The sequence below is a fragment of the Alosa sapidissima genome, chromosome 12 (assembly GCF_018492685.1).
Source record: "Alosa sapidissima isolate fAloSap1 chromosome 12, fAloSap1.pri, whole genome shotgun sequence".
NCBI classification, from domain to species: Eukaryota; Metazoa; Chordata; class Actinopteri; order Clupeiformes; family Clupeidae; genus Alosa; species Alosa sapidissima.
This window is the reverse complement of record NC_055968.1, coordinates 1,370,804-1,386,585: the sequence shown is the minus strand read 5'-3', so window position 1 is coordinate 1,386,585 and position 15,782 is coordinate 1,370,804. Positions and strand designations below refer to the sequence as shown.

The following is a 15,782-nucleotide window of genomic DNA, read 5'->3' as shown; positions in this document are numbered from 1 at the left end:
TCGGTGGTGTTTGTTCTTCATTTTTGACCACACATGTTTGGTTTTAAGTGTCATTTGTTTTTAAGAAGTGCCAAGGTTAAGGTTATTATTCACCTTATTAGGGCTAAGGACAACTGAAACTCAACTTGACACTACAAAAAAACATTGTTGTTGACAATGACAATACTTAATGATCACAATTAGAAATTGTTAGTGTACTAGCAGCTAGCAAGTAGTAGGCTAAGTGGCGCTTTGCATCCCCCCCCCAAAAAAAAAGGGCTGCTGCTTGATGTCGTGTTGGTAGTAAAAAATATTGTGGAGCTAGTAAAAAAGGTAGTAAAAAGTAGTAAGTTCAACTCTATGATTCCTGCATATACCCTGACCAAGAAGCAATCATACATGGCTGTTCAATCAGATAAGGAATGGAATACACTACTTCTGTCCATTTGAATGAAATTCCAATCAGATTGGGCAGATTCATATCGATCAAATGTTAACATGAACCATTTTTATTCTGATTGAGACATAAATCAATTAGGTTCTATGTCCATGTAAATGTATGTACATGTATGTTCCATGCTCCAGTTGCTCTCATTAAGTTTTGTTTACACCAATAGATGTTAGTGGCACACCCTATGGTGGCACAACTTTCTTGAGTGTGTGTGCCATGAATGAGAATCCTTTGAGCAACCTTACTTTGCATTTACATTAATTCATTTAGCAAACACTTTTATCCAAAGCGACATTAGGAATAGCATTCAAGCTAAATTGCATAGAATACCTTGGGTGACAAAAATACTACTACTATAAAAGTAGATAGATAGATAGATACTTTATTGATCCCCAGGGGAAATTCAAGGAATTCAAGTGCAGAAGTTTACTAAAAGTTCTAATTAAAGTGAGGTCGAAGGATATTGCAGTAGAAAGAAAGGGCTAGATAGGCTACTCTCGGAAGAGTTGGGTCTTTAAGAGTTTCTTGAAGATAGAGGGAGACGCCCCTGCTCCAGTAGCACTTGGTACGGAGACTACAAATGAAAATAGTCTGGATTGTCGTGTATGTAAAAAGAAAAAGCTAAGGCTATCATGCCTTATAAAAACAATTTGCAATGTAATTTTTAAATGAACGTTATTAACTATGTTCTATAATGCTTGGAACACTGGAACGGGAAAATAAAAATTATATTTTTGCTCACAACAAACAGAAATGAAAATCATTGTTTTTAGTCCCTAGCAAGCAATACTGTCCGTTTCTGTTTGTACACAGCCAGCCAACTAGGTAACATTTTGTAAAGCCACTTGATGATCTTCCTTACAAGAGGAGACTCAACTCAAGCCCAAGCAACAAGTCTTCTCTCTAAAAAATGTAGTTCATAGTTCATACAGAAGTGTGGACCATACCATTTGGTATCATTGATTTGGCTATGCTGTAAATGTGTTGTACATATTGTGTTATGTACCTGGCAGCTTGAGCCACTTTGGTATTTTGGTGGGATCAGTCACGACTGGCCTTGGTGCCTGAGGAAGGAGCTCAGTTTCCTGATGACTGGTGGCTGCACTGGACATTGCAGGCAGAGGACAGGAGTCCTGAGAGGTTATCAAGCCTGAAGATGGCACTGAAGACTTGGAGATGCAGCTGAGAGGGGGAGGGAGATAGAATGAGGCAAATCCTATCAAGACGAAAACAAGGTAACAATACAGACAACCTGGCCTGCCATAATTGCCAAAAAACATGACTAGCATTGTAACAACGCATTATGTAATAACTCGACAAAATGTAATACATTTTCACATCATTATGTAATAACTGCCGCATTTTGTAATAATTTGCCGCATTATGTAATAAACTGCCTGAACGCAATATTTAATACATTTTGCTGCATTATGTAATAAGTTATTACTTGTGGTTGTTATTACAAAATGCGGGTGTCGTGAAAAAAATGGATGAATATGTAATAATATGGTGCATTATGTAATAACCAACCAAAAATGACGTCTTCATTGATAAGAACAGCATATCAATGTGTATTTTAGGCTACTCATAATTCATTGTAATCATAAGAGTTGTGAAAGTGTTCGCAAAGGCTGACTGGCTGTCATGAGCTCTGAATGAAGACATAAAACAATAGTGCTATTGAATAAGAAACGTGTTTATGTACTGTAGGCTTACACTTCTACAGAAAGCACAGTGAACGTCTTCTGTCCTCAACTTTTCCCGCACTCGGCACCATTGGTTTCTCACTCACACAGCCAAACGTTTTTGAGGAAGATCTTGTTTAAATTTGGTACTGAAGTTACGTTTGAACGGCTTGATTAACTTTGTGGACGCTGACTGATGGAACATTGAGCCCTGGAGGAAAAAATTTAGTTTGTTAAGAAGTTTTTGCATCGTTTCACGAGTATCAGGGATTTTCCTGTAGTAGCCTATTACGCACCAAAGGGCGTATGGCAACTTACTTTAAACTACCTCAGTGTAATGTGATCTACTCAGTCATTTGTGTTTCGTTAAGATAAAATTCTTCTTTAAGTTCTGGTGTAACGAAGCCAATTCTATTTTTGTTGGCCTAGCTAGTATTTGGCAAACTCAGCTGGCCTAATTGAAAACGGTCATATAGGTTTACTTCAGCTAAATGTTTGTGACTTTCTAAGGCTACAAACTGAATGTTCTGTATAGGAGGCACGGGGGAAAAGCCTTGGCACTGGGAACTCCATAGCACACACACACACACACACACACACAAAGAGAGAGAGAGACAGAGACACACACACACACACACACACACACAGAAACACACACACCAACACAGAGAGAGAGAGAATGAGAGAGAGACACACAAACACACAGACACACACACACACCAACACACACACACACAGAGAGAGAGAGAGAGAGACACACACACACACACACACACACACACACACACACACAGAGAGATAGGCACACACACACACACACACAAAGACACATACACACAATAGTACAAAGATAATACCAATGATATTGATATATTTGGCTACTATATATTTTACAAAATCTAGGTAGGAAAAGGCCAAACAAATAACATTAATATTTCAGCACAGCAGTCAAGGCAACAATGTACAGTGGGCAGTGCTTCGACTTGGCCAGCTTCACTCGCGGTCCGCGCGTGGGATCACGCGACTTTAATTTGTATTTTTCCAGTGAGACGCTGCAACAACCCAAACAACCGGTAGATGGCTCAAGTGAGTAGGGTGTCTCGTAAAAAGAAATGGAGCCTGGAAAACCCTACACAGACTTCACTACAGACTTTAGCAGACTGGTTTAGAAATAATTTAATAGCCAGAAATATGCCTGCCCTGCATGCTTGTTTGTAATGGATGCAACCGCGAGATAGGCTATGCGTTTGACGGCAATGACAGACATGAACCAAGACATATAGCCCAGCAGCAATCTAGGGACTGTTCGTTATTTATTGAAGGGGCCACCGGAGGAATTTTGAGTGCTTCAGTTGCAAGTTGCATGACCCTCTCTTGCCTGCTAGAAATTGTTCAATGACCCTCTGACAGAATTGTTAAAAAAGACATGACCCTCCCCTGCCAATTGTCGCTGTCTTCCGCCTGCGCCACAGCCACACACTGTGATAACGTTCTTAAATCAATCTTTCCCGTGAGCTTGCATGCTACCAGTCCTTCCTTTTCAAATGTGTTGCGCCTGTTTGCACAATTTCACAAATAATCATATGTGATTAATAATATGACAAATAATCCCTGTGCACGGGGACCGAAACAATGCATGCCAACTTTTTCCTGTTTATCACATATTTTAACTTTCCCCCACTGTCTTGCCGTTTTAATGTTTTCCTGTAGAATATCCCATATTTTAATACTCTCATAACAGCCCTGCCATCGGGCCTGTCTCTGTGTTGCCCTGTTGCTACCCCTTGCCCTTCCAACGAAACAGATGTCTTCAAATCATCGTTTTCCTTGCTTGAAGGCGAACTTAGAGTGATGTTAACCTATTTAAGTTTAACGGCGTGATTGTCATGAGAGCACGATTCATTGGCGCTTGCATGTTTGGCCTTATGTCTACGTGCGCACCTGAGGCTACTCAGCTACAAGAGAAAGAATTTCCCCGTTTGTATGTTCACTGCAAGTTGGCCTACCATAACTTACCAACTCTGCACTGTAGACCCTAACTGGCTATTTATATTTTTCTGTGAAATAAGCAAATGTATTTGTTCAACTTCATGAAGCAGAATTACACATAGGCTACTTGGAACATAATACATTTAACAAAGGACAGGTGTATGTTGCTAGTGACAAAATATTAACTTTCAGTGTTTTACGATGTTGTCATGGGGAAGTGTTTTTCCCCATGCATTTATTCTAGGTTACTGTCAGTGATTGACGCGAGAGAAGCGGGATCTGTGTTGTGTTGCGTTGTGTTAATTTATTTTCATTGGGCATACCGTGCCGTGCCGTCCACAGCTCTTCAGTTCTGACAAAGCCAAAATTACTCCTTTTTTTTACAATGAGTTCAGGAAGCGCGTTTGTATGGTTATATTGCTTGACGGGGGGGATCCTAAGCAGCTTTCAGCCATAAGGCTACTTTGAGAACATTTCAATTCACCCGACACTAATATTCAAAATGTTGAAAACTATTTCGGCATAGCCTATAAAGCAGTTTAATTAAATGGAATGTTAGTTGTAAACAAACGAGCTACTTGGTGAGGCTTGGCCTCACAGATGCGCTCGTGCTGGCAGGAAAAATCTTCACGATAGGCCTATTAACTAACCACCCGATTCACGTTGGGGGAAGGGGGGCCATTAGACATTTGTGCCCAGTTAATCGGCCCTGCCCCCAACAAATCACACCTTCCCACCTCCTTGGGACTCCTTACTCACAGACCTATTCACAAAGCTGCGGCATTTTGCCGTGTTTTGATGCAGCTACAGGAGCTTCCAATCGTGAGGAAGCAATTTTGCATTGTAGGCATAACTAACATGCAATAACGCCAACAACAACCAAAACTAGGCTAATCATTGTCAACATGTAAATTAAATGAAACATTATTGTGAATCAAATTAAAATGTTCTCTTTTGCAAACGTAGGCATAGTAACAGAATAATTTAATAATGTTACAAAGATACTACATCAATCCGTATGTTTCATTAGGCTACTAGGCTGTTTTGCCTTGATTCATTTAGGCTAGGCCTTTTTATTCAGGGCCGTATTCACAAAGAATTTTAAGGCTAAAAGTAGCTCCTAACTGGCGAATTTAGGAGCAACTCCTAAAAATAATGGGCGTTTCACTCCTAACTTTAGGACTCCTCATTTTTTCACAAAAAGTACATGTAGGCCTAATAAAGCATTTTAGACCTAAAAGTAGCACCTAAGTCTGGGACAGCTTAAGTCGAGAGGACTCCTAACTCACTAAGACCTATTCATAAACAGCTTTTTTGTGGCATTTTACGTTGCGATGTTTTGAAATGCGTAGCCTATGCGCAACAGGAGCTTCCAATCGCGAGGGAACAATTTTGCATTCATAAAAGGGATGCAATAACGCCACCAACAACAACCAAAATTACTCATTGTTAACATGTAAATGAAATGTAACGTTTCATTGTGAATCAAATTAAAATGTTCTCCTCTTTGCAAACATAGCCTAGGCATATGGTGAAGGATTAATTTAACTAGATGTACCGCATAGCGGTACAAAATATGACCGCCGCTCAGTCCTGTACATCCGTTCCGCGAAAATAAATCACACTTCAATTTGTCTCCATATTTTACTCCATCCCCCACTCTTGAAACTTTTGTGTATGCTTGTTTGGCATGCCTGAGTGTGTGTGTGCGGCTGCACAGAAAGTACCCTACTGGTGCTGAAAAGGTGAATAGATTGTAGAATAGCCAAAGAAGATGTAGAATTGTTATAAAACCTTTAAAATCTCTAAACAATCACAAGTAGGGCAGTTCATCACAGTTCATCCATTGCAACTGGATTGATGAAAGGTCACTTACACCTGTAGGCTACATTGTATTTGGGAAAAGCAAAAGGTATCAGCATAATGTTATTTATTTATTTATTTATTTATTTTTTATGTATTTTTAAACAAAAACATCTCTGTCAGTTCCATGCCGTTTTCAACAGCTATCAAAATTAAAGGTCATTTTTGGATGGATGGATTTTTTGTGAATGTTTCTTCTTCTACATAAGATTTTAGTCATCTTTAGTTCATGTAATACTTTATTGTCAATGCACAAATTAAGTAACAGTAGTCTGAAACGTTATTGTTAATGCACAAATTAAGTAACAGTAGCCTAGTCTGAAACGAAATGCTGTTTTACATCTAACCAGTGGTGCAAATAACTGACATGTCCAAATGGGCCTTGATGAAATGCGTCGCTAGACTGTTCATACACATTTTAACGGGCCAAAGTTGAAGAGCTTTTGTCCGTGCAAATATAGGCTGATTCATGTTCCCTTGCATTGTTTAACTGAGGTCCATGGCTAGTCTGGCTTTCATCAGACCAAGCTCAATCTTTTAAGAAATCAAAAAATAAATAGCGGGCAGATCAGGCTCCTAGTCCATAGGCACCCGATATTGTTTAATTTTCTGATTGAGATATACACGCTCTGGCTATTCTAAATGCAAAAATGCATCAGGGAGTTATGACAAAATGGTAACTAACAAACTAGATCCTAATAGAAAGCTGTTAGCTTCCCTAAGCTACAGGTAGGATTATAAGGTAGGCCTATTTACAACATAAATTGTCAATAGGCTATGCTGGCGACACAAATAAAATCTCCATTGGAAACCAATGGCTTACGCCTTACAGTATCAAGCGGACTTAAACTGTCATATCGTGGCGAAAAGTTGTAATAACATTCACGCAGCTCCATGAGTCAAGGAAAGCGCGAATGAAGTAGCCACTTCTAAATGGGACCCACTACACAGTAGCTTAAGGTGTTTTGCTAAAGCAGCCATAATGAAATGAAGGTGTCATTGTTTGGATACTTCACACACACGTGCTTTTTAATTTCACAGACTACAACTACCAAGCTGTAATCAAAGCACATCGATTCCCCTACCCTGCACGCACTTAAAACAAAATAAACAGGCGTCTCAGTCTCACGCATGTATAGGCAAAACTGTATCAGACCGGTGTAACGTTGGTAAATCTTCCATTGCACAGAATGATTTTGTAGCATGTGCAATAAATGACAGTCGAAAGATACAAACAGTGCTGCTATACATTTGCTTGGTATAACCGCATTTATAGTTTTCTACAAATGCAATAAATCAAATGCCTCCATCACTCAACCAACGCTAACGGTAACATTACCTAGGTCCTTATTGATATTACAAGATTAACGTATCTGCAGTAAAAACCAAGCATGTCCGATAAACATCCTCAGATTTATTTCGGCTTCAAGAAGAAATGGGAATTACACTTCATGTGAACATCGTCCTATCCTTATTAGATGTTCGCTGCGGTAAATTACAGTCCTTGTATGAAGCGTCCATTGTTTTTTCCAACCCACTTTTAACTTCCAACAAAATTACGTCTCACTGCAACGATGCGCCATCTAGTGGACAAACGACTACTTCTCGCCAATACTGAAAATGCAGCCATGATGATGATGATGAATATTTATTTTGGTTTTCTTTTAATCCTACTGATTTTCATTTTTTACCGGGGGGGGCAAATCACAAATGAGTGATTATGAGCCAGGTTGATGTGGGCCCTTGAGACCAACATACCATAAAAGATTCACAGAGAACTGTGTCTGCCCTACCCTCCTTTCGGGGGGTCCAGTCCAGCGGGGGGGCTGCAGATGAAAACGAAAAATGACGGTTCCATGCTATCCATGTGGGGGTACATGCCCACCAAGTTTTGTGTACCCCGGTCTTTCAGTGTCCCGGGAATCCTTGTTGGTGTACGTCACTAAATGTACACATAAATTATTTTATTGTAAGGCCCCCCATGAACGAAAGTACACAAAACTTGGCATGCATTCGGAGGGTGTCATAATGATCCTACACTTTTAATTTCGTGCAGTTTTGACCTTGTCAGCCAGAGATATTGTGATGAAAACACCTAATTTTTTGCTTTTTAATTTTTAACTAGGTGGCGCTATACATGAAATAAGTGGTAATGGGATGGGTTGACATGCCCCCTTAAGACCAACATACATAAAAAAGGTGGACCTCCTAGGCCCTACGGTTCTCGAGATATTCACAGAAAACTGTCTCCGGCCACCTACAGGCCAGTTGGTGTATAGTAACATAAATTAATTTATTGTGTGGCCCCCCATGAACGGAATTCCACCAAACTTGGCGTGCATACAGAGAGTGTCATAATGATCCTACACTTCCAATTTCATGCAGTTTTGACTATGTTAGGTCACAGATACCTTCAATTACAACACCTCATTTTTACTTTTTTGTGTTTAACTAGGTGGCGCTATACATGAAATGAGTGGTTATGGAATGGGTTGACATGGCCCCTTGAGATCAACATACAAAAAAAAAATGGTCCTCCTAAACCCTACGGTTTTCGAGATATTCACAAAAAACTGTGTCTGCCCTACCCTCCTTTCGGGGGGTCCAGTCCAGCGGGGGGGCTACAGATCAAAACGAAAAACGATGGTTCCATGCTATCCATGTGGGGTTACATGCCCACCAAGTTTCGTGTACCCCGGTCTTTCAGTGTCCCGGGACTCATTGACGGAAATTTGGGCATGCGAAAAAGAAAAAAAAAAAAAAAATCTGACTAAACCTATATGACCGCCGCTTCGCTGCGCGGCGGTCATAATAATGTTGCAAAGATAGGCTACTACATCAATCCATAGGCCTATGTTTCATTAGGCTACTAGGCTATTTGTTTTGCCTTACTCTTTATTCATTTAGGCTAGGCCTTTTTATTCAGTTATTAATCATATTCCGTCCTTCGCACTACTTGTGTAGTGCACGCATTCTCCGACCTGTCACCTGTCACTCATCATCGGAAGAGAGGTGTTTGGAATTCCCGCGTTACAATCGTCAGCCAATCAAGGTGGTCACTTCAGTCAAGCTCGTGCATGAGTAATGACGTCCACCATAGCCACGAAGACTCACTCCTAGTTTAGGAGTTGTCTGAAAGGCTTTGTGAATAACTTTTAAGAGAAAACTCCAAGCTAAAATCTTTAAGTGCGATTTAGGAGTAGCCTACTCCTAGTAGTAAGATAAAAGCCTTTGTGAATAGCCTACGGCCCCAGTTATTCATCATCTTCCGTCCTTGTGTAGCGCACGCATTCTGAGACCTGTCACCGGTCACCAGTGGCGTAACTATAGTAGGTGCAGCAAGTGCAGTCGCACCAGGGCCCGTGACCTCCCGGGGCCCGCCGCTACCCCCGCAATGCATTTGCTGGAAAATTCTATACAGGTCCTTTCTGACTACTGGCGTGCCTTTGACCAGACCAAGGTTACAGCGCAGACGCTCGCAAATAAATGGGGGGTTCAGAGTATTTGAAAATGTTAGAGCACGGAGAGTGAAGCGTCACTTTGACGAACTATCGGAAGATGAGCGCTTAACCGATGCAGAGAGATACTTCAAAGTGCAGGTATTTAATGCAACTCTGGACATCATAATCAGTCAGCTTTCCCAAATATTTGCAAGTATGCGGGAAACTTGTCATGTGTTTGAGTCTTTACGTCCTATGACCCTTCAACTCGCAGGTGATGATGAACTGCTTGAAAAGGCAAGACGTTTGTCAGACCATTATAGCAGGGACATTGCACCGACATTCCCAACACAACTCCTCTCATTCAGGTCTTGCTTTAAAGCAGAGATTTCACAGAAGTCATCTATTTTTCAACTTGCCAAAATGCTGGTGGTAGATTATGACAGTGTAACATCCACATTCGGGGAAGTGTGTACTGCTGTCATGTTGTTTCTGACATTGGCTGTGACTGTGGCAACAGCTGAGTGATCTTTTCCCAAACTCAAACTTATTAAGACCTACCTAAGGAGCAGCATGGGGCAGGAGAGGCTCAGTGGGTTAGCTATCCTGTCCATTGAAAATACGAGAGCCAGAGCATTAAATATTGGGAACATCGTTAACGATTTTGCACTACGAAAGGCTCGTAAGATGGCCTTCTTCTAATGGCCTAGTTCACGCATATTGGGGATTGTATGCATATGAATGATTTTATTTGGTTTCTGCACGGTTAAATAAGTTAGGCTACATTAAGTTTTGTTTCTGCGCAGTGTGAGTTTATAAGCATGCAATCTACGCTTGCAGTTTCAGCAGATGGTTGAAGAGGCGCATTGAGCGCATTGAGTGTTCCCATAATTCCATGCGAGTTGATGTTAATGCAGTACTATTAGATTACCCTGGCCTGCAGGCTGTTAATAAAATTATTTTTAATGTTTTCACATGTAATGAATCCTATGTAGTCGTGTGTTACTACTATGTAGTCGTGTGTTACTACTACTAAACTACTTCGGTGCCTCAGGCCCTTTGCATTAAACAATTGAAGTCACCCTTAATGTGTATTGCATGTATCAGAGTTAATTCATCCTGGACTAATAAATGTTGATATGGGGCCCGCGTAGCGCTCTCGCACCTGGGTCCACTATTGGTTTGTTACGCCACTGCCTGTCACTCATCATCGTAAGGGAGGTGTTTGGAATCATGCCTGCGTTACAATCATCAGCCAATCAGTCAATCAAGGTGGTCACGCTTGCCCATTTACCCAAATGAATGGTCGAATATTACTGATGATCATTGTTATTTAAGAACATGCAGTGTGCGTAGGGTACCAAAAACATCTTGCTCGTAAAAAAGCATCATAACTCACATTCTGGCGGGTCTGTTATTTACTGTAGGCTGCGCAAACCACAGGCCTTTATTTTGGCCATTCATTCATTCATTCATTCATTCATTCAACCTTTATTTATTCTCGGAGGGTCATTGAGGGAAGCCCTCATTTTCAATGAAGCCGAGATTACAGAAGTGAAGCAAAGCGCTCCACAAACAAGACAACATTCGAGGCCTTCTGTTGAAGAATTTTATATAAAGCCTGCGCTAACAGTAATCCTCCTGCCCCTGATAGGCCTATCACAGCTGTGGATAGTGTGGAATGTTCAAGTAATAACACAATCCAATGTGTGTCTCAATTGTGCCCCGCTGACCACCTCACACATTTCTCTAGATTTTGCAACGAACTTACATGACACAATGCCATAAAATATGCCAGTTTTAGGACACAGAATAATGTTTGTAATGATACCAGGTAGGCCTACGTTTAACAGTAACAAGTGTAATGAGCTATTCATTGTCGAAGGTGCATGGTGAAGTGAAATTCTTACTTTGGAAAACAAACATTTGCCGATATCATCGCCGATCATCAGAATATTGCAACAGATTCTGTGTTCTGGACTGCAGTTAACTTGCTAAGCCAGTGGTTCTCAAACTTTTATTTCATTCCCCACTTTGATCAAAGGGCATGACTGATGATAGTGGAGATAACGTGTTATCCCGAGGCTTTTGTAAGTCAGCATCTTCGACGGTAGTCTATTAAAAATATACGTTTTCGATGTCCCAAACGGAGAGCCATACTTTATTGTTTTTAACGATCTCTATGCTACTCACAAAAATGTAGGCATGGGGACATGATGAAGTAGGCTATCCAACTGTCTGTGTTAAATTATTGTGATTACGAGCTAGTGGTTTTCATTATGCGTGACTCGGACATCTAACTAAATGCAACAGGCTCATATCGTCCTCGCATTCGCAAAATGAGGACCAGTGTTTTGTCAAATTGTAAATAGCTATTCGTTTTAACGATTTTTTTTATCATAGTATGAAGTGCTTTTTGTATAGGCTACTATCTTAATCTTGGAATATGGGGAGGGAAGTGGCGCGTCTGCAGTCAGCCAGATAGAATGTAATTCTGCGGCATAAAGCAGATGTATTTGTTTATTGTACAGAAAAATAAAAATGACATGTCAAGCAGTCAATTGACTACATTGCAGTCAAGAAGAAGGGCAAATTAAGACACTGTTTTGATTTGCGTAGTTGCGTTACCCCCAACACTGACAATAACATAGACAGCAAATTAAGATATTTTTTCGTTTTGTGGAGCGGCACCGGTAGGCTATCAAAAGCAGATTTCGATTTTCGCTACCACCGTGTAGTCAAGCCTTAAGCCATACCCAAGTAGCCTTAATCGAGGTAATGTTTAATTACGATTTATTTTGTTATTGAATTCGTAGGCTGGGATTCCTCTCGGTAACAATTACGTTTAAAGGTAGCCTAGCCTCCTGCTTTTTCAGAAGGGGCGGCAGTCAGACTACTGAGAGAGCGATGTACAGTGGCAGAGCGAAGCACAGTGGCTGAAAGTGGTACTAAAGCTTCACGCAGCTTCACGCCTCGTAATGCGCGACTGAAGTGGCCATTTGAAAGCGATGCCCACTGTAGTCATTGCGTGGAGTCAACGCAGAAGCATGAAACAGCCTTAAGGCAAACATGAAGGGGGATAATGCCCCCCCTTCCCCACCACCATACATCCGGTAACATACATCCATACATCCGGTAAACAACTTTTTAGGATCACTTCTCAACTGTAGCACGATAGATCACAAAATATTTGTGGTAAATTGGTCACTTTCAGATGCATCTTTGCAGCCTATGTAATTGCAGTGTAGCGTCACCTATGGAATGCCATCACAGTAAATGGAACATAGCAGAAAGTAATCTGAATGAACACCCTGAAACTTCTTAGGTTAATAGATGTTATGATTATGATAATGTATAGACACACAATCGACCTGCTTTGCTGGGGCCACCTAACCTGACCCTAGCCAGATGAATTTCGCTCCGCCTAGCTCCACTCATCCATCTGGAACCGATCCATTGGAATGGTGTTTCAGAAGGCTGGGCCTAATCAAAAAATGATTGCATATGATTGAATAAGCCACTTGTCCGTCATCTATTGACGTGCTACTTCAACCACTCACATCGAAGCCAACCCATGACACTGATAACAGTCTCAGGGTCGCTTCTCCACTAAGTCACATCTATGAAACTCCCGCCCTGCGTCCTGATTGGCTGAACCATAAAGTCGGTTGCAGAAATCACTCTCAATGGAAGAGGTCCCAGATGGATGTGAGTGAAGCTAGGCGGAGCTAAGCGGAGCTAAGCGGAACGAAATTCATCTGGCTAGGGTCAGGTTAGGGGCCACCACCTGGCCAAGCAGGAAATGTGCCAGAAATGGGCAATACCTTAACTGATTGATCTGAAACTTTACAAAATATTAAATATCATTATTGTGATGACATGTGTAATTTCCATGCCTAACATAGCGCCACCATCTGGCCAACCAAAACGTGTATCAGAAATGTTCTTTGCTTAAAATTAATGGTCTGAAATTTCTCAGGTTAATATTATGATTATGATGACACCCAATGGGCCTGCCTAACTGAGTAATCCGGGACGAAGGGCCTTGCTCAGACAGGTAACCAAGGACCCAATGGTCACTATGAATGAGATCTAGAGTTCCTTTGAGAAGATGAGAGAAGCGTAAAGAAGGACAAACATCAGTGCAGCTCAGTGCCTGCTTTCTTCCATTGGGAATTGCGGCCAAATAGTTCAGTCTCTGTTTTGTCACTCTTGCCTGTCTCCAAAACTTGAGAGCCCTGTTACCATGTGGGTGGCAGTGGTTTAGGAGGTAGAGGAGTCGTCCAGCAACTGGAAGGTGCCGTTTCAAGCCCAACTCCTCCTGACCTTGTCCAAGTGTCCTTGAGCAAGACACTTAACCCCAGTGCTCCTGATGAGCAGGTGGGCGCCTTGCAAGGCAGCCTCCGCCTCGGTGTGTGTGAATGGGTGAATGTGAGGCATGACATTGTAAAGCGCTTTGGGGTGCTCGGAGGACTCGATTAAAGTGCTATGTAAATGCCATTTACCATAATTGTAAATAATCTGTGAAGTTTGAAGCATATCAATCAATGCATGGTGAATTTATGACACATTTCCTGTTTATGTGGCGAGTCGATCAATTCATCAAATTGCCACTTCAGCATATTACAACATAGCAAAAAAAGCTTCACAATGAATCATCTAGGAGAAGTACGTTGAAATTGATCATGTGTCACAACTAGGGCTTTCAAAATAATGCGTTAATTTTGATTTATTAATTACAGAAATAATAACGGAAAAAAATTATTAATAGCATTTCATAGTGACATTTGACCCAGTGCAGTCTGGCTATCGTGACTGAAGGAGGCAGACGAGAAAGCACTGCTTTGAATGAAACATTTAGCTTAGGCCTAAGTTTTAAAAAGAATGCCCAGACCAATACTGTTGACAGGAGCATCAATCTACTATTTCTGCAGTAAGGCATTTCTGTTGCCTACCATAGGAGTTCATCAAGTCTGAAGTAGCACCTCAATGCAAAATAATCCAGAGTTAGGCCTACGAGTTAGCACACCTCTTGAGGATAATAATGCAAGCCGGCAGCCTTGTCAAAGTTAACTTTGCTAATGTTTTGCTGAGCCTACCCTATGACCGCCTAACTAACCGACAAACTCCCTTAATAAATTGACTACATTTGTTGCACACTTGAAACAAAATTGTAGAAGGTGGTTACATTTATTTCCATTCCAATAACTTCACACAGTAGATTTCCGTTTGCACTTGTAGGCTATGCTGCTTTAATTTCTTTGTTCCTACTATTTAGTTTATTTTCTTGAACTGCTATTTCTTATCCTAGACTGCCACCTACTGGATAGAAAAGGCAACAATCTATTTTTTATTGAATAAAAATCTACATGTTTGAATGGCCAAAAAAAGGATAAATCATAGGTGGCAGGGCTCGAAATTAACGATGTCCCGACGTCCCGGGGACCATAAAAAATGCTTCCGGGACACAATAGAATGATGTCTGGGACAACTCTGGGACAGTAGAAAAAATGGCAAAGCAAATTTCAAAATAGGTACTTTTTTCCTAAACTGTTCACATGATAATCTAAACGTATCTTTCTCGTCTTTATAAAATTATACAAAATTTGATCTGGCGTGACGGGCAGCTGGCAAAAGCAGCGTTAGCCAGCTGATCTGTAAAGACGCGGTTTTGTACACGCAGCCTTACAACACTGTTTAGGCTACTGCTCTTCAAATCACTGTTGGCTACAATGTTATTTTTGGTACAAATATAGTAAGATACCCAAATGGGCTGGGTGCTTGCGTTTCCTTAGGAATCCGCCGTATTGGTTAAATGAATATTAAGTGACTCATAGGCCGACACAAAAATAGGGTACGGGCGGTAGGCCTAATGGGTCACTTTCCGATATAGAGGTTAACTTACCTAACTAGCAGGCAGGTAAATGGCATTTGTTTTCATGACATTGTGAACATTTTTACTGATAGTGCAGGCCTAAGGTTACACTGGTGTTCTAAAAAAACGAGGTGACAGCCCTCTGACTACGTGTTTTCTGTCAGTGACAGACGTCACCAATATCATGCTGAGCTAAATAGCCTAGGCCTACCGCAACAGCGATTTGACAAAAAGATAGTGTTGCAAGGTAGCCTATAACAATGAAAACAGTTATTTAAGTTAGCATTTGACATTTCGCTGTGGCAGTTCTAAGGCTAGGGGTGTCCAAACTACGGCCCGCAACGCACTTTAATCCGGCCCGCCGAGCATTTATTAGTTTATCATAGATCCGGCCCGCCACTAGACCAGGCCGCTCGCTATTTTTTCCAGCAATAGACGACGTTGTGGTTAACTTTAGGCCACTGCAACCTGCTTTACACTCTTCTTAGAGAACGTTTACA

At 41.2% G+C, this 15,782-nt stretch overlaps 1 protein-coding gene across 4 annotated transcripts in view; it reads right to left on the bottom strand.

Annotated features, from left to right (window-relative positions):
- aspscr1 (ASPSCR1 tether for SLC2A4, UBX domain containing) overlaps nt 1–15,782 on the bottom strand; it is a 101,490-nt gene that overhangs the window by 2,798 nt on the left and 82,910 nt on the right. For all 4 annotated transcript variants that reach the window (XM_042056174.1, XM_042056173.1, XM_042056175.1 and 1 more), the window contains one exon: nt 1,437–1,612. In XM_042056174.1, the coding sequence (XP_041912108.1) occupies nt 1,437–1,612 (176 nt within the window). The remainder of the gene's footprint in view (nt 1–1,436; nt 1,613–15,782) is intronic.